This window comes from Mustelus asterias, unplaced genomic scaffold, assembly GCF_964213995.1.
Source record: "Mustelus asterias unplaced genomic scaffold, sMusAst1.hap1.1 HAP1_SCAFFOLD_248, whole genome shotgun sequence".
NCBI lineage: Eukaryota > Metazoa > Chordata > Chondrichthyes > Carcharhiniformes > Triakidae > Mustelus > Mustelus asterias.
Window position 1 is genome coordinate 251,280 of NW_027590217.1, and position 17,905 is coordinate 269,184.

Below are 17,905 nucleotides of genomic sequence, written 5' to 3' on the forward strand. Positions count from 1 at the left end.
CTCCGGGTGCTCCTGTTTCCTCCCACAGTCTGAAAGACGTGCTGGTTAGGTGTATTGACCCGAACAGGCGCCGGACTGTAGCAACGAGGGGAATTTCACAGTAACTTCATTGCAGTGTTAATGTAAGCTTTACTTGTGACTAATAAATAAACTTTTTGAAGAGTGTTGGCAGGGTAGATGGAGATGAGGAGGAATTTCCCATTTCAGAGGGCAGTAAGTCTGTGGAGATCTCCCCCTCCCCGCAGCGAGCAGTGGAGACTGGGTCCTTGAATATAATTCAAGGCCGGATTGACAGATCTTGATCATCAGAGGAATCCAGGGATACAGGATTGGACAGGCAGGAGAGTGGAGTAGACTCGAGGGGCCTAATGGCCTGTTCCTGCCCCCCTTACAATCATAATAGGAAGAGAACTGGAGAGATTTATATGTATGGGGTACTTTGGCTTCCTTTGTAAGTGATCTAATTTTCTTACAATGTATAAATAATCCAGCAAACAAAATTCAATGTAAAACTGCAAATGACTCACAAAATGTTTTGTCTTTGTTCGTGAGATTCACTATCATTGGAAGGACCTGCATTTCTTTCCCATCCCCCATGAGCAACCTAGGGAGGTGATAGTGTAGTGGTATTGTCAGTGGACCAGCTATCTAGTGACTGGGGGTAATGCTCTGGGGAACACGGGTTCAAATCCCACCACAGCAGATGGCGAAATTTGAATTCAATAAAAAATTCTGAAATGAGTAAGTCTTAATTATGACCATGAAACCATTGTCGAATTGCTGTGTTTAAAAAAAAAACTATCTGGTTCACTAATGCCCTATAGGGAAGGAAATCTGCTGTCCTTACCTGGTCTGACCGACATGCGACTCCTAATTCACTATTAAATGCCCCCTAAAATGGCTCTAACAAGTCAGTCAGTTCAGAGGCTGTCAGGGACGGGCAAATAAAGCTGGGCCAGCAATGCTTGCATCCCCTGAGTGAATAAAGGACAGTTGGTGGCCTTCTTCATAGAATCCCTGCAGTACACAAGGAGGCCATTCAGCCCATTGAGTCTGTACCAACCACAATCCCACCCAGGCCCGACTCCCGTAACCCCACCCATTTACCCTGCTAATCCCCTGACACTAAGGGTCAATTTAGCACGGCCAGTCAACCTAACCCACGCATCTTTGGACATCTTGAAGCATGACATTGAATGTGGAGCAGCTTCGTCCACTGTGCCGTCTGGGAGGGAGGTCCAGGATTTTGACCCAGCGACGATAATGGTGACATAATTCCAGTTCAGGATTAATAATTCAAGTTTACACTTGAACTTGGGTTTACATTCTTTCTTGTGGTTGTTAAACAAAGAAATTGCTTATTCTTGCGCACAGTTCTGATCAAACTGGAGATACCGTTGTCATGTAAGTCAATCTCCCAGCCGAATGCAGAGTCCTTCAGTGCATGTTTCAGTAGATCATGTAAGCTGGTATCCTTGTTATATGTTTGGTATGGTTTCATCACTTGGACTTGAAGATCTTTCCTTCAGGATTTGAAGAAACTGTTGATGGGCTGTTTCCTCTAACTGACATCCATCAGCAAAGATTGGAGAGGCTTGGATTGTCCAGCTTCGAACAGAGGAGGCCGAGAGGTGACTTAGATATAGATATAGAATCCCTATAGAGCAGGAGGCGGCCATTCGGCCCACCGAGCCTGCACTGGCAACAATCCCACCTCGGCTCTATTCCCGTAACCCATATTTACCCCCTCATTCCCTCCAACTTACACATCTCGGGACACTAAGGGGCAATTTACCATGGCCAATGCACCTAACCCGCACATCTTTGGACACTAAGGGGCAATTTAGCATGGCCAATCCACCTAACCTGCACATCTTTGAACATTAAGGGGCAATTTAGCATGGCCAATCCACCGAACCCGCACATCTTTGGACACTAAGGGGCAATTTAACATGGCCAATCCATCTAACCCACAAATCTTTGGACACTAAGGGGCAATTTACCATGGCCAATCCACCTAATCCGTACATCTTTGGACACTAAGGGGCAATTTAGCATGGCCAATCCACCTAACCTGCACATCTTTGAACATTAAGGGGCAATTTAGCATGGCCAATCCACCGAACCCGCACATCTTTGGACACTAAGGGGCAATTTAACATGGACAGTCCACCTAACCTGCACATCTTTGAACATTAAGGGGCAATTTAACATGGCCAATCCATCTAACCCACAAATCTTTGGACACTAAGGGGCAATTTAACATGGACAGTCCACCTAACCTGCACATCTTTGGACACTATGGGGCAATTTAGCATGGCTAATCCACCTAACCCGCACATCTTTGGACACTAAGGCAATTTAGCATGGCCAATCCCCTTAACCTACACATCTTTAAACACTAAGGGGCAATTTAGCATAGCCAATCCACCTAACCTGCACATCTTTGGACTGTGGGAGGGAACCAGAGCACCCGGAGGAAACCCACAGGTAGAATGTGCAGACTCCACACAGACAGTGACCCAAGCTGGGAATCGAACCCGGGTCCCTGGAGCTATGAGGCAGCAGTGCTAACCCACTGTGCCGCCGTGCTACTTGATTGGGGTCCACAAAATTATGACAGACCTTGATGGAGTAGAGAGGAGATGATGGCATAGTAATGTCACTGGACTAGTAATCCTAGGTTAATGCTCGGAGGGCACGGGTTCAAATCCCACCATTGCAGCTAATAGAATTTGAATTTAATAAATTAAAGAAAAGTCTGGAATGTAAATCTGTAATAATTATTGTGAAACATAAAGACCCATCTGGTTCCCTTTCGGGGAGGAAATCTGCCGTCCTTACCCGAGTTGGCCTGCATGTGACTTCAGACCCACAGCAATCTGGCTGACCCCTAACTGTGCTCTGCCGAGCAAGCCACCCAGTTCAAGGGCAATTAGGGATGGTCAACAAGTCCCCAGGGAACACTTTGATTTGATTTATTATTGTCACATGTATTTGCATAGTGAAAAGTATTATTTCTTGCGCACTATACAGGCAAAGCATACTGTTTATAGAAACATAGAAGATAGGAGCAGGAGGAGGCCATTCGGCCCTTCGAGCCTGCTCTGCCATTCATCACCATCATGGCTGATCATCCAACTCAATAGCCTAATCCTGCTTTCCCCCCATAACCTTTGATCCCATTCACCCCCCAGTGCCCTATCCAGCCGCCTCTTGAATACATTCAATGTTTTGGCATCAACTACTTCCTGTGGTAATGAATTCCACAGGCTCACCGCTCTCTGGGTGAAGAAATGTCTCCTCACCTCCGTCCTAAATGGTCTACCCCGAATCCTCAGACTGTGACCCCCTGGTTCTGGACTCCCCCCACCATCGGGAACATCCTCCCTGCATCTACCCTGTCTAGTCCTGTTAGAATTTGATAAATCTCTATGAGATCCCCCCCTCATTCGTCTGAACTCCAGGGAAAACAATCCTAACCTGGTCAATCTCTCCTCGTACATCAGTCCCGCCATCCCCGGAATCAGCCTGGGAAACCTTCACTGCAACTCCCTCGAGAGCAAGAACATCCTTCCTCAGAAAAGGAGACCCAAACTGCACACAATACTCTAGGTGTGGCCTCACCAAGGCCCTGTATAGTTGCAACAATATATCCCTGCTCTCATAGAAAAAGGAAGGAGAGAATGCAGAATGTAGTGTTACAGTCATAGCTAGAGTGTAGAGAAAGACCAACTTGGTGCGCAGTAGGTCCAGGCTGATCAGACATCACAGATTGGGGGTGGCGATGGCCTAGTGGTATTATCGCTAGACTATTAATCCAGAAACTCAGCTAATGTTCTAGAGACCCGGGTTCAAATCCCACCACAGCAAGTGGTGAGATCTTAATTCAATAAAAAATATCTGGAATTGAGAATCGACTGATGACCATGAAACCATTGTCGATTGTCGGAAAATCCCCATCTGGTTCACTAATGTCCTTTAGGGAAGGAAATCTGCCGTCCTTACCTGGTCTGGTCCACATGTGACTCCAGAGCCACAGCAATGTGGATGACTCTCAACTGCCCTCTGAACAAGAGCAACTAGGGATGGGCAATAAATGCTGGCACGCATGTCCCACGAATGAATAAAAGAAAAATAAATCCTCCTTTGCTGTTGTTAATGTGTCTATACAATCAATGTTTCCTTGGAGATACCCTTTGGGACTAAGGCCAGAATATAAATTAGTTCCAAAAGACTAGACGGCACTGAACATCTTGATAAATCATTAGCTCCCAGAAGCGATAGTAACGTATCTGTAACCTGGGAAATGGATGCATGTCCTCCACTCAATCAGACCTGAAATCTACCACACTAGCCTCTACTTGTGAGCCTCTACTTTCTCAGAAGACGAAGGAAATTTGGCACGTCAGCTACGACTCTCACCAACCTTCACAGATGCACCATAGAAAGCATTCTTTCTGGTTGTATCACAGCTTGGTATGGGGCTCCTGCTCTGCCCAAGACCGCAAGGAGCTACAAAAGGTCGTGAATGTAGCCCAATCCATCACGCAAACCAGCCTCCCATCCATTGACACTGTCTACACTTCCCGCTGCCTCGACAAAGCAGCCGGCATAATTAAGGACCCCACGCACTCCAGACATTCTCTCTTCCACCTTCTTCTGTCAGGAAAAAGATACAAAAGTCTGAGGGCACATAACAACTAATTCAAGAACAGCTTCTTCCCTGCTGCTGTCAGACTTTTGAATGGACCTACCTCGCACTAAGTTGATCTTTCTCTACACCCTAGCTATGAATGTAACACTGCATTCTGCACTCTTTCCTTTCCTATGAACGGTATGCTTTGTATAGCACAAGAAACAATACTTTTCACTATGTTAATACATGTGACAATAATAACACAAATACTCTGGAGAAAGGTCTAATTTCTATAACCTCTCCTCATAACCTAACCCCTGAAGTCCAGGTGTGTTTCTGTGCTCCTTATATCCTCTCTCTAATGTTTCTCTCCCTCTAATGTGGCAGTTTGTGTGTAACACTGCAGGATTCTTCAGAGACCAATAAACCCTGTCGTGGGATTTGAACCCAGGACCTTGTGGCTCAGAGGCAGAAAAGCTGCCCATCAAGCCATTCCAGGTGTGTATTACAACAGAAAGTAAAGAAATGTCTCCTCAGTCCTAAATGATTTACCCGGTATCCCGAGACTCTGAGCCCTTGTTTCAGACCCCGCCCCCTCCCAGCCAGAGGGAAATGACATCCCTGCAACCAGTCTGTCAGAATTTTATATCTTTCAATTCTCTCAATCTTCTGAATTCCAGTGAATACAGAACACAGTCAAGCCAAACTCCTCATATGAAAATCTTGTCATCCTGGTAAACCTTCGCTGCACTCCGCCTACGGTAAGTATAATCCCTTCTGAGACACCTGGATGTCAATCTGTCACCGTTTCAATAATACTCTGCACTGATCCGGCAAGCGGGGAGTATTCCCATCACACTTCTGACTTGTGTCCTTGTAAATGGTGGACAGGCTTTGTGAGGGGAATCAGGAGGTGAGTTACTCTCCGCAGGATTCGCAGCCTCTGACCTGCTCTGGTAGCCACACCCCGGACATTCTCTCTTCCACCTTCTTCCGTCGGGAAAAAGATACAAAAGTCTGAGGTCACGTACCGACCGACTCAAGAACAGCTTCTTCCCTGCTGCTGTCAGACTTTTGAATGGACCTACCTCGCACTAAGTTGACCTTTCTCTGCACCCTAGCTATGACAGTAACACTACATTCTGCACTCTCTCCTTTCCTTCTCTATGAAGGAAGTGGTGGAGGCTTCCTCGTTGAATATGTTTAAATCACGGGTAGATAGTTTTCTGATCGATAAGGGAATTAGGGGATATGGGGAGCGGGCGGGTAAGTGGAACTGATTCGCTTCAGATCAGCCATGATCTTGTTGAATGGCGGGGCAGGCTCGAGGGGCTAGATGGCCTATTCCTGCTCCTATTTCTTATGTTCTTATGAACAGTATGCTTTGTCTGTATAGCGTGAAAGAAACAATACTTTTCACTGCATACTTATACATGTGACAATAATAAATCAAATCAAATCAGATCAAACCGGTATTTATATGGCTGGGTTCCCATTCAGCTTCTGGTCAATAGTAACTAACCCCCCAGGATGTCAATAGTGGGAGATTCAGCAATGCCATTGAATGTCAATGGACGATGGTAAGATTCACTCTTATTGTAGGTGATCATTGCCTGGCATTTGTGTGGCGTGAATGTTACTTGCCACTTGTTAGCCCGATCCCGGATATTGTCCGGATCTTGCTGCATTTGAACAGGGACTGCTTCAGTATCTGAGGAGTTGCAAATAGTGCTGACCATTGTGCAATCATCAGCAAACATCCCCACTTCTGACCTTATGACAGAGGGAAGGCCACAACCTCAGGCTAAAGGGACGATCCTTTAAAACAGAGATGAGGAGGAATTTCTTCAGCCAGAGAGTGGTGAATCTGTGGAAGTCTTTGCCGCAGAAGGCTGTGGAGGCTGGGTCATTGAGTGTCTTTAAGACAGAGATAGATAGGTTCTTGATTAATAAGGGGATCAGGGGTTATGGGGAAAAGGCAGGAGAATGGGGATGAGAAAAATATCAGCCATGATTGAATGGCGGAGCAGACTCAATGGGCCGAGTGGCCTAATTCTGCTCCGATGTCTTATGGATGATGCAATGAAGGAGCAGTGCTCCGAAAGCTCGTGCTACCAAATAAACCTGTTGGACTTTAACCTGGTGATGTGAGACTTCTTCTTATGGATGAAGCAGCTGAAGATTGTTGGGCCCTAGGACACTAACTCTGAGGTTAACTCCTGCAGTGATGTCCTGGAGCTGAGATGATTAACTTCCAACAACCACAACCATCTTCCTATGTGCCAGGTATGACTCCAACCAACAGAGAGCACCCACCCCCCGCCCGATTCCCATTGACTCCAGTTTTGCTCGGGCTCCTTGATGCCACACTCAGTTAAAAGCTGCCTCGATGTCAAGGGGCAGTCACTCTCAGCTCTGGACTTCAGCCCATTTGTCCATATTTGGACAAAGGCTACAATGGAATTCTTTGAGGATATAATTAGTAGACTGGGTTAGGGGGAGCCAGTGGATGTGGTGTATTTGTACTTTCGGAAAGATATTCGGCAAATTTCCACAGAAGGGATTAGCATGTGAAATTAAAGCAGAAGGGATTGGGATGGTATTGCGATGGATAGAAAACTGGTTGGCAGACAGGAAACAAAGAGTAGGAATAAACGGGTCACTTTCCGAATGGCAGCAGTGACCAGTGGGATCGGTGCGAGGACCCCAACTATACACAATATATATTAACGATTTAGATGAGGGAATTAAATGTAATATCTCCAAATTTGCAGATGACACAAAGTTGAGTGGGAGGGTGAGCTGTGAGGAGGATGCAGAGATGTTTCAGCATGATTTGGACAGGCTGAGTGAGTGGGCAAATGCATGGCAGATGCAGTATAATTTGAAAAAAATGAGGTCATCCACTTCAGTACGAAAATCAGGAAGGCAGATGACTATCTGACTGGCTATAGATTAGGAGAGGGGAATGTCCAACAAGACCCAAGTGTCCTCGGACACCAGTTACTGAAGGTAAGCGTGAAGGTGCAGCAGGCAGTAAAGAAGGCAAATGGGATGTTGGCCTTCATAACGAGAGGATTTCAGTGCAGTCTTTGTGTAAATTATACAGAATACCTGCCCCCTGTAAGATATATACAATAGCAGCCCCTGTGAATATTACAGAGGACAGCAGTCACTGTGTATATTAGAGAGAATAGCAGCCCCTGTGTATATTATAGAGAATAGAAGACCCTGTGTATATTATAGAGAATAGCAGCCCCTGTGTATATTATAGAGAATAGCAGTCCCTGTGTATATTATAGAGGACAGCAGTCACTGTGTATATTAGAGAGAATAGCAGCCCCTGTGTATATTATAGAGAATAGCAGTCCCTGTGTATATTATAGAGAATAGCAGTCCCTGTGTATATTATAGAGAATAGCAGTCCCTGTGTATATTATAGTGAATAGCAGTCCCTGTGTATATTATAGAGAATAGCAGTCCCTGTGTATATTATAGAGAATAGCAGTCCCTGTGTATATTATAGAGAATAGCAGTCCCTATGTATATTATAGAGAATAGCAGTCCCTGTGTATATTATAGTGAATAGCAGTCCCTGTGTATATTATAGAGAATAGCAGCCCCTGTGTATATTATAGAGAATAGCAGTCCCTGTGTATATTATAGAGAATAGCAGCCCCTGTGTATATTATAGAGAATAGCAGTCCCTGTGTATATTATAGAGAATAGCAGTCCCTGTGTATATTATAGAGAATAGCAGTCCCTATGTATATTATAGAGAATAGCAGTCCCTGTGTATATTATAGTGAATAGCAGTCCCTGTGTATATTATAGAGAATAGCAGTCCCTGTGTATATTATAGAGAATAGCAGTCCCTGTGTATATTATAGAGAATAGCAGTCCCTGTGTATATTATAGAGAATAGCAGCCCCTGTGTATATTATAGAGAATAGCAGCCCTTGTATATTATAGAGAATAGCAGCCCGTGTATATTATAGAGAATAGCAGTCCCTGTGTATATTGTAGAGAATAGCAGCCCCAGTGTATATTATAGAGAATAGCAGTCCCTGTGTATATTATAGAGAATAGCAACAGCCCGTGTATATTATAGAGAATAGCAGTTCCTGTGTATATTATAGAGAATAGCAGCAGCCCGTGTATATTATAGAGAATAGCAGCCCATGTATAATATAGAGAATAGCAGTCCCTGTGTATATTATAGAGAATAGCAGCCCCTGTGTATATTATAGAGAATAGCAGTCCCTGTGTATATTATAGAGAATAGCAGCAGCCCCCGTGTATATTATAGAGAATAGCAGTCGCTGTGTATATTATAGAGAATAGCAGCCCGTGTATATTATAGAGAATAGCAGCCCCTGTGTATATTATAGAGAATAGTAGCCCATGTATATTATAGAGAATAGCAGTCCCTGTGTATATTATAGAGAATAGCAGCCCCTGTGTATATTATAGAGAATAGCAGCAGCCCCCGTGTATATTATAGAGAATAGCAGTCCCTGTGTATATTATAGAGAATAGCAGCAGCCCCCATGTATATTATAGAGAATAGCAGTCGCTGTGTATATTATAGAGAATAGCAGCCCCTGTGTATATTATAGAGAATAGCAGCAGCCCCCGTGTATATTATAGAGAATAGCAGTCCCTGTGTATATTATAGAGAATAGCAGCAGCCCCCATGTATATTATAGAGAATAGCAGTCGCTGTGTATATTATAGAGAATAGCAGCCCGTGTATATTATAGAGAATAGCAGCCCCTGTGTATATTATAGAGAATAGCAGCCCGTGTATATTATAGAGAATAGCAGCCCCTGTGTATATTATAGAGAATAGCAGTTCCTGTGTATATTATAGAGAATAGCTGTCCCTGTGTATATTATAGAGAATAGCAGCCCCCGTGTATATTATAGAGAATAGCAGTCCCTGTGTATATTATAGAGAATAGCAGTCCCTGTGTATATTATAAAGAATAGCAGTCCCTGTGTATATTATAGAGAATAGCAGCAGCCCCTGTGTATATTATAGAGAATAGCAGTCCCTGTGTATATTATAGAGAATAGCAGCAGCCCCTGTGTATATTATAGAGAATAGCAGCCCCTGTGTATATTATAGAGAATAGCAGTTCCTGTGTATATTATAGAGAATAGCAGCCCCTGTGTATATTATAGAGAATAGCAGCCCCTGTGTATATTATAGAGAATAGCAGCCCCTGTGTATATTATAGAGAATAGCAGCCCCTGTGTATATTATAGAGAATAGCAGCCCCTGTGTATATTATAGAGAATAGCAGCCCCTGTGTATATTATAGAGAATAGCAGTCCCTGTGTATATTATAGAGAATAGCAGCCCCTCTGTATATTATAGAGAATAGCAGTCCCTGTGTATATTATAGAGAATAGCAGTCCCTGTGTATATTATAGAGAATAGCAGTCCCTGTGTATATTATAGAGAATAGCAGTCCCTGTGTATATTATAGAGAATAGCAGTCCCTGTGTATATTATAGAGAATAGCAGTCCCTGTGTATATTATAGAGAATAGCAGTCCCTGTGTATATTATAGAGAATAGCAGCCCCTGTGTATATTATAGAGAATAGCAGCCCCTGTGTATATTATAGAGAATAGCAGCCCCTGTGTATATTATAGAGAATAGCAGTCCCTGTGTATATTATAGAGAATAGCAGTCCCTGTGTATATTATAGAGAATAGCAGTCCCTGTGTATATTATAGAGAATAGCAGTCCCTGTGTATATTATAGAGAATAGCAGCCCCTGTGTATATTATAGAGAATAGCAGTCCCTGTGTATATTATAGAGAATAGCAGCCCGTGTATATTATAGAGAATAGCAGTCTCTGTGTATATTATAGAGAATAGCAGCCCCTGTGTATATTATAGAGAATAGCAGTTCCTGGTTATATTAAAGCAAGTAGCCCGTGTATATTACTGAGTGTTACCGTACCTGTGTAATTTTGTAGAGAATAGTATTGTGTGGAATATGGAATACAGGACCCATAAACCTCCTCCAGCCCAACCCTCCCCGTCTCCCTCACCTCCCCCAGCCCCACAACCCTCCCCGTCTCCCTCACCTCCCCCAGCCCCACAACCCTCCCCGTCTCCCTCACCTCCCCCAGCCCAACAACCCTCACCCCGTCCAGCCGAACCCTCCCCGTCTCCCTCACCCCGTCCAGCCCAACCCTCCCCGTCTCCCTCACCCCGTTCAGCCCAACCCTCCCCGTCTCCCTCACCCCATCCAGCCCAACCCTCCCCGTCTCCCTCACCCCGTCCAGCCCAACCCTCCCCGTCTCCCTCACCTCCCCCAGCCCCACAACCCTCCCCGTCTCCCTCACCCCGTCCAGCCCAACCCTCCCCGTCTCCCTCACCTCCCCCAGCCCAACAACCCTCCCCGTCTCCCTCACCCCGTCCAGCCCAACCCTCCCCGTCTCCCTCACCCCGTCCAGCCCAACCCTCCCCTTCTCCCTCACCTCCCCCAGCCCAACAACCCTCCCCTTCTCCCTCACCTCCCCCAGCCCAACAACCCTCCTCGTCTCCCTCACCTCCCCCAGCCCAACAACCCTCCCCGTCTCCCTCACCCCGTCCAGCCCAACCCTCCCCGTCTCCCTCACCCCGTCCAGCCCAACCCTCCCCTTCTCCCTCACCTCCCCCAGCTCAACAACCCTCCCCGTCTCCCTCACCCCGTCCAGCCCAACCCTCCCCGTCTCCCTCACCCCCTCCAGCCCCACAAGACTTCCAAGGTCACGGCTCCTCCTCAAATCCGGCCCTTTAGCCGATTTGAACCTTACTCCACCATCGGTGTCTGTGCGTCCGGCTGCCTGGGTCCTTAGGGGTAGGTTTCTCTCCCCGAACCTGTCTCTCTCTCCCCCCGTCCTTGCTCAGCCCACCACTGCATCTGAAGTCTTAGTTGCCTGTCGCCAACATCTCTTTCTGTAGCTCAGCGCCTAAATTATTTGTGACTTACTGCACCTGGGGGAGATTTGCATTGCATTGCGGAAGCTCTGAAATAAATACAAGAGGCTGCAAGGGCAGGTACAGATTTCATAAAGGTCATTGAGGTTTACAGCATGGAAACAGGCCCTTCGGCCCAACTTGTCCATGCCGCCCAGCTTTTGACCCCTAAGCTAGTCCCAATTGCCCGCATTTGGCCCATATCCCTCTATATCCATCGTACCCATGTAATTGTCTAAACGCTTTTTAAACAGACAAAATTGTACCCGCCTAGATATTGACTATCTAGCTGATCTGTGCCCCTCATTATTTTATGGACCTCTATAAGATCACCCCTCAGCCTCCTACGCTCCAGAGAAAAAAGTCCCAGTCTATCCAGCCTCTCCTTATAACTCAAACCATCAAGTCCCGGTAGCATCCTAGTCAATCTTTTCTACACTCTTTCCAGTTTAATAATATCCTTTCTATAATAGGGTGACCAGAACTGCACACAGTATTCCAAGTGTGGTCTTACCAATGTCTTGTACAACTTCAACAAGACGTCCCAACTCCTGTATTCAATGTCCTGACCGATGAAACCAAGCATGCCAAATGCCTTCTTCACCACTCTGTCCACCTGTGACTCCACTTTCAAGGAGCTATGAACCTGTACCCCTAGATCTCTTTGTTCTGTAACTCTCCCCAACGCCCTGCCATTAACTGAGTAAGTCCTGCCCTGGTTCAATCTACAAAATGCATCACCTAACATTTATCTAAATTAAACTCCATCTGCCATTCATCAACCCACTGGCCCAATTGATCAAGATCCTGTTGCAATCCTAGATAACCTTCTTCACTATGCCACCTATCTTGGTGACATCTGCAAACTTACTAACCATGCCTCCTATATTCTCATCCAAATCATTAATATAAATGACAAATAACAGTGGACCCAGCACTGATCCCCGAGGCACACCGCTGGTCACAGGCCTCCAGTTTGAAAAACAACTCTCTACAACCACCCTCTGGCTTCTGTCAAGAAGCCAGTTTTGTATCCATTTGGCTACCTCACCCTGGATCTCGTGAGATTTAACCTTCTGCAACAACCTACCATGCGGTACCTTGTCAAAGGCCTTGCTAAAGTCCATGTAGACAATATCAACTGCACGGTCCAATATAACCTGCACACACACAGTTTTAAATCTAACAGTTTATTGGCATTGCAAATAAGAAAATACAACTACAGCGGGTCAAATATAACTTGCGGAGGTGCGACTGTAAAACACCCAAGTCTTGGTTTGTTTTAATGGATCTCATGCCTCTTTCCAAGAAGGTACATTCGCGAAACACCCCCCCCATCAATCTTCACAACCCAAACTCCAGTTCCCACATTTCAGCAGAAGTTGGGTCACAGCACGGGTACAATGAGACACGAGAATCCGTGTTCTCCCCCCGCCCGCCACACCAATTCCTGACTCCCACTCTGAGCAAACTGACCAAGGCATTCCATCCTTCCACCTCGCCTGCCCCAGCTGAATAGCTGTGAGCTCGGGGAGGGTGGGGGAAGGGCACAAGAGGCTCTCGGTCCCTGTCCTGCTTGAGTGTTTCGGAAATAGCCGAGAGAGAGAGCATTACTCCCTGCGTCAAACAGCTCCAGCTGAGGGAGTGGGGGGATCATCAGTCACCCTCCCACAGTCCAATGTTTCCAAATACAAACCCAGGAGATTGGAGAGCGATTCCAGAGACCCATCACTGCCAGATACACAATTCCCCCCCCTCGATGCTACTGCTGCACCCTGGGCTGATACAACCCCGCCCCCACCCCAAACCCACTCCTCACACAACCCCCCCCGCAGACTAGGCACACCCCTTCTTGTACTTCTCATGGAGGTCCATGACATCATCGCGGCAAATGCGCACCCAGCCGCTCTCCTTGACGTGGTACAGGCTGACTATTCCTCCAGAGTAGGCATCGCGGTAGGTGGCGTGGTAGATGGCCTGCTTGGCCAGCTCGTAGGCATCGCTGGGGCTCATGTCGCTTCGGTAGCCCCGGTCCAACACGCCGTATGCGTAGACTGAACCCGAACCCACCGAGAAAACCTGCCCAGAGACTCGGTTACCCTCGCTGTCTACGTAATAGAGGCCTGAGGGGAAGGTAGAGAGAGAGAGGGGAGAGACAGGTTAGAGCACATCGCTAATCACAACAATAATCTCTCCCTCAATCTCAGTAAAATGAAGGGGTTAGTCATCGACTTCAGGAAGCGTAAAGGAGAACATGCCCTGTCTACATCAACGGGGACGAAGTAGAAAGGGTCGAGAGCTTCAGGTTTTTAGGTGTCCAGATCACCAACAACCTGTCCTGGTCCCCCCCATGCCGACACTATAGTTAAGAAAGCCCCACCAACACCTCTACTTTCTCAGGGGACTAAGGAAATTTGGCATGTCAGCTACGACTCTCACCAATTTTTACAGATGCACCATAGAAAGCATTCTTTCTGGTTGTATCACAGCTCGGTATGGGCTCCTGCTCTGCTCAAGACTGCAAGAAACTACAAACGGTCATGAATGTAGCCCAATCCATCACGCAAACCAGCCTCCCATCCATTGGCTCGGTCTACACCTCCCGCTACCTCGGGGAAAAGCAGCCAGCATAATTAAGGATCCCATGCACCCCGGACATTCTCTCTTCCACTTTCTTCCGTCGGGAAAAAGGTACAAAAGTCTGAGGTCATGTACCAACCGACTCAGGAACAGCTTCTTCCCTGCTGCTGTCAGACTTTTGAATGGACCAACCTGCATTAAGTTGATCTTTCTCTAAACCCTAGCTATGACTGTAACACTACATTCTGCACCCTCTCCTTTCCTTCTCTATGAATGGTATGCTTTGTCTGTATAGCATGCAAGAAACAATACGTTTCACTGTATTCCAGTCCATGTGAATCCACTAGTAGGAAAAACTAGAACCAGGGGGCACAACCTCAGGCTAAAGGGACGATCCTTTAAAACAGAGATGAGGAGGAATTTCTTCAGCCAGAGAGTGGTGAATCTGTGGAACATTTTGCCGCAGAAGGCTGTGGAGGCCGGGTCATTGAGTGTCTTTAAGACAGAGATAGATAGGTTCTTGATTAATAAGGGGATCAGGGGTTACGGGGAAAAGAGAGGAAAATGGGGATGAGAAAAATATCAGCCAGGATTGAATGGCGGAGCAGACTCGATGGGCTGAATGGCTTAGGGGTGGCACAGTGGTTAGCACTGCTGCTTCATAGCACCAGAGACCCGGGTTTGATTACCGGCTGGGTCACTGTCTGTGTGGAGTTTACGCGTTCTCCCCGTGTCTGCGTGGGTTTCCTCCAGGTGCTCCGGTTTCCTCCCACAGTCTGAAAGACATGCTGGTTAGGGTGCACTGACCTGAACAGGCGCCAGAGTGTGGCGACTAGGGGAATTCCACAGTAACTTCATTGCAGTGTTAATGTAAGCCCTACTGGTAACAAGTGGGCCATTTTCCAAAAGCCATATTTTTATTATCTCATCAATATTCACCTCATTAAACATATTCATTTATTGGACTGATTGGCACCATTCATAACGTGCCCACAATGCAGAGGGGAACACCTGAATGGACATTCGTTTAAATCCCCCTCTGCACAGCTGAGAGACCTTTAATTTCAAAGCTGACAAAAGATCCTTATTCTGCCCAGCAACAGCACGAAGCTGCATTTTAAACCGGCCTTTGGCTAAAAGATCGGGATATCTGCGAGTCAAGACCTGGAGTGGGTTATATGGCATAACCGGACTGTCAATAAAATATTATGGGAATAAAATGGCCAAGGCAGGCAAAGAAACTTAATAAACTAGGATAAAAAGAATAAAAGATTAGATTAAATCCCCCTACACACAGGACAAAATGACATTAACACCTAATCTCGCAAACATAGAATACAGACACAAAACAGTAGAGGTCGATTTAGATAAGGGGGGGCATCGAGAGGATAATGGGAAACACATTAAAACACCGGGGCAAGAACAGGCAGTCCCATTAACACGGACACACACCATACAGATGCAAATTGACAAGTCTCTCAGGGAACTTCCTGACCAGATAGGCCACTTTTTAGGTATTGTAAAAATGTATGAGCAAATGTTCCCGCTCGAATTTAGAATCCTATAAATATCCAGAGCGAATGTGTAACTGTTGAGATCAACGTGGCCAAGCCACTGTTTCTAGGCTGGCGACGCGGTTCTCCCTGGGATCCCAGTAATTGTACAATAAAGAAAAACGCTTTGAACCTTGCCTTGCGACTCGACCTCCTTGAATGCACTGGTACAAGGGATTTTTCCCTACAACATAACTAATAAATAAACTAATTCTGCTCCTATGCCTTACAGTCTTATGTGACAATAATAAATCAAAATCAGAAATCAAATGAACAACACGATTATCTCCATGCGGATCCCAAGCCCACCACCCAGAGCCAGTTGTCACCCCAGCTGGCTGTTTGAGTGTGGAGGCAGCATGGTTTTCACAGCCAGCCCTTGAGTCGAGCTCAGAGATGGGGAGTGGTCCCTCTCCAGCCCAGGCCTCTCTCACTTGCTCACCTGGCCCACGCTTGTCCCAGCCGCAGATCATGGTGCCCATGGAAAGCCCCATGCCCTTGTACTGATAAACCATGTTGGCCAGCAGCTTGGAGGCGGCAGCCACCGAGATCCTCTCCTTGTTCCGCAGCTCATAGATACGGCACTGGCGAGCGAGGAGCCTCTCCCAGAAGCTGCAGTCGGCTGCGCCGCCCGCCATAGTGCCCAGGAGGTAGGGGTTGATCTCGATCACTTTCTTCACCGTCTGGGACGCCACGTAGGAGCCGGCGGTAGCCCTGGAATCCACTGCCACGATCACCCCATGGTCAAACTGTGTGGGGGGAGAAAAAGAGAGATGGTGTGTCAGTGTGCACGTTGACTAAAACCCCTCCCTCAGCCCATCCACCATCGCATTCTCCTTCTCCCTCAAACCCATCCTCCCTCTTCCCCTCAATCACCCTCACCACCTCACGGTGGCAATGCTGCATCACGGCACCAGGGTTCGATTCCCAGCTTCGGTCACTGTCTGTGTGGAGTCTGCACGCACTCCCCGTGTCTGCATGGGTTTCCTCCGGTTTCCTCCCACAGTCCAAAGACGTGCTGTTTAGGGTGCATTGGCCGTGCTAAATCCTCCCTCAGTGTAACCCGAACAGGCGCCGGAGTGTGGCGACTGGGGGATTTTCACAGTAACTTCATTGCAGTGTTAAGGGACGTCTCCTTGTGACATAAACTTTCACCCCCTCCCCCAGCTCGACACAAACCAACATCTCTAAACCCTGCCTTGCTCCAAACCCATCATAACCCCGCCCCCCCGAGTAACACCAGCCCCCTCCCCAACCTCCCCTCCCCAACCTCCCCTCCCCAACCTCCCCTCCCCTCCCCAACCTCCCCTCCCCAACCTCCCCTCCCCAACCTCCCCTCCCCTCCCCAACCTCCCCTCCCCAACCTCTCCCCTCCCCAACCTCTCCCCTCTCCCCTCCTCTCCCCTCCCCTCCCCTCCCCCTCCTACCTCTCCCCTCGGGGATTTTCTGGCCTCTCACCTTGAAGCCCAGGGTGGTTGTCCCGTGTAAAATCTCGATCCTCTCCCCGCCGCTCTCGGCGTCCCGCTGCCCCGGGGCAAGGAGGAAATCCAGGCCCGGGGCCCGGCCGAGGCCCAGTCCCGGCTCCAGCCCCGGGCTCGGTTTGGGATGGCGGCAGAACGAGGAACAGCTCAGCACATCGGCCAGCGCCATCTTAGACCGGAAATAGCGTCAGAGGGTGGGGGAGGGGCCGGAAATTGCACCGGCGGTGAACGGACCGGAAGGTACGTCACTGGCGGCGGAACCGGAAATTGCGCCAGTGGTTAAGGGACCGGAAATAGCGCCGGCGGGCGGAAGAGACCGGAAATGGCACGGGCGGGAGGAAGAGACCGGAAATGGCACAGGCGGGCGGAAGGGACCGGAAGCTCTCCTACCAACACAAGATGGCGGTGTGCGCAGGCGCATTTTGTTGTCAGCCATCTCTGTGCAGGGAGACTGGATTGAGCAAAGTGAGAGCTGGAAATGGGCAGCTTAAAGTTTATTTATTAATGTCACCTTGTATCAAACCGGCAATAGAACAGGATTGGATACACCTGACACTGACACATTTGAAAGCTCGTGTTACCAAATAAACCTGTTGGTCTTTAACCTGGTGTCAGATTTCTTACTGTCATTCCATCAAACATAGGAGCAGAATGAGGCCACTCGGCCCATC

The 17,905-nt window shown here is 47.5% G+C and overlaps 1 protein-coding gene across 1 annotated transcript; it reads right to left on the bottom strand.

Moving 5' to 3' along the window:
• Positions 1–12,794: 12,794 nt before the first annotated feature.
• Positions 12,795–17,464, bottom strand: LOC144485927 (proteasome subunit beta type-5-like). The gene is made up of 3 exons (XM_078204000.1): positions 17,212–17,464; positions 16,196–16,502; positions 12,795–13,743 (listed from the first exon to the last, which is right to left on the bottom strand). Exons 1-3 carry the CDS (start codon positions 17,401–17,403, stop codon positions 13,457–13,459), a joined length of 786 nt encoding a protein of 261 aa, XP_078060126.1. The 5' UTR covers positions 17,404–17,464; the 3' UTR covers positions 12,795–13,456.
• Positions 17,465–17,905: the final 441 nt, after the last annotated feature.

What these genes read in the sequence shown, in the direction of transcription:
- LOC144485927 (XM_078204000.1), bottom strand. Translation starts at nt 17,403, where the DNA reads ATGGCGCTGGCCGATGTGCTGAGCTGTTCCTCGTTCTGCCGCCATCCC. An exon ending in CAACCACCCTGGGCTTCAAG is followed by an intron (nt 16,503 to 17,211) that starts GTGAGAGGCCAG and finishes CCCCCCACACAG; the next exon opens with TTTGACCATGGGGTGATCGT. An exon ending in CTGGGACAAGCGTGGGCCAG is followed by an intron (nt 13,744 to 16,195) that starts GTGAGCAAGTGA and finishes CCTTCCCCTCAG; the next exon opens with GCCTCTATTACGTAGACAGC.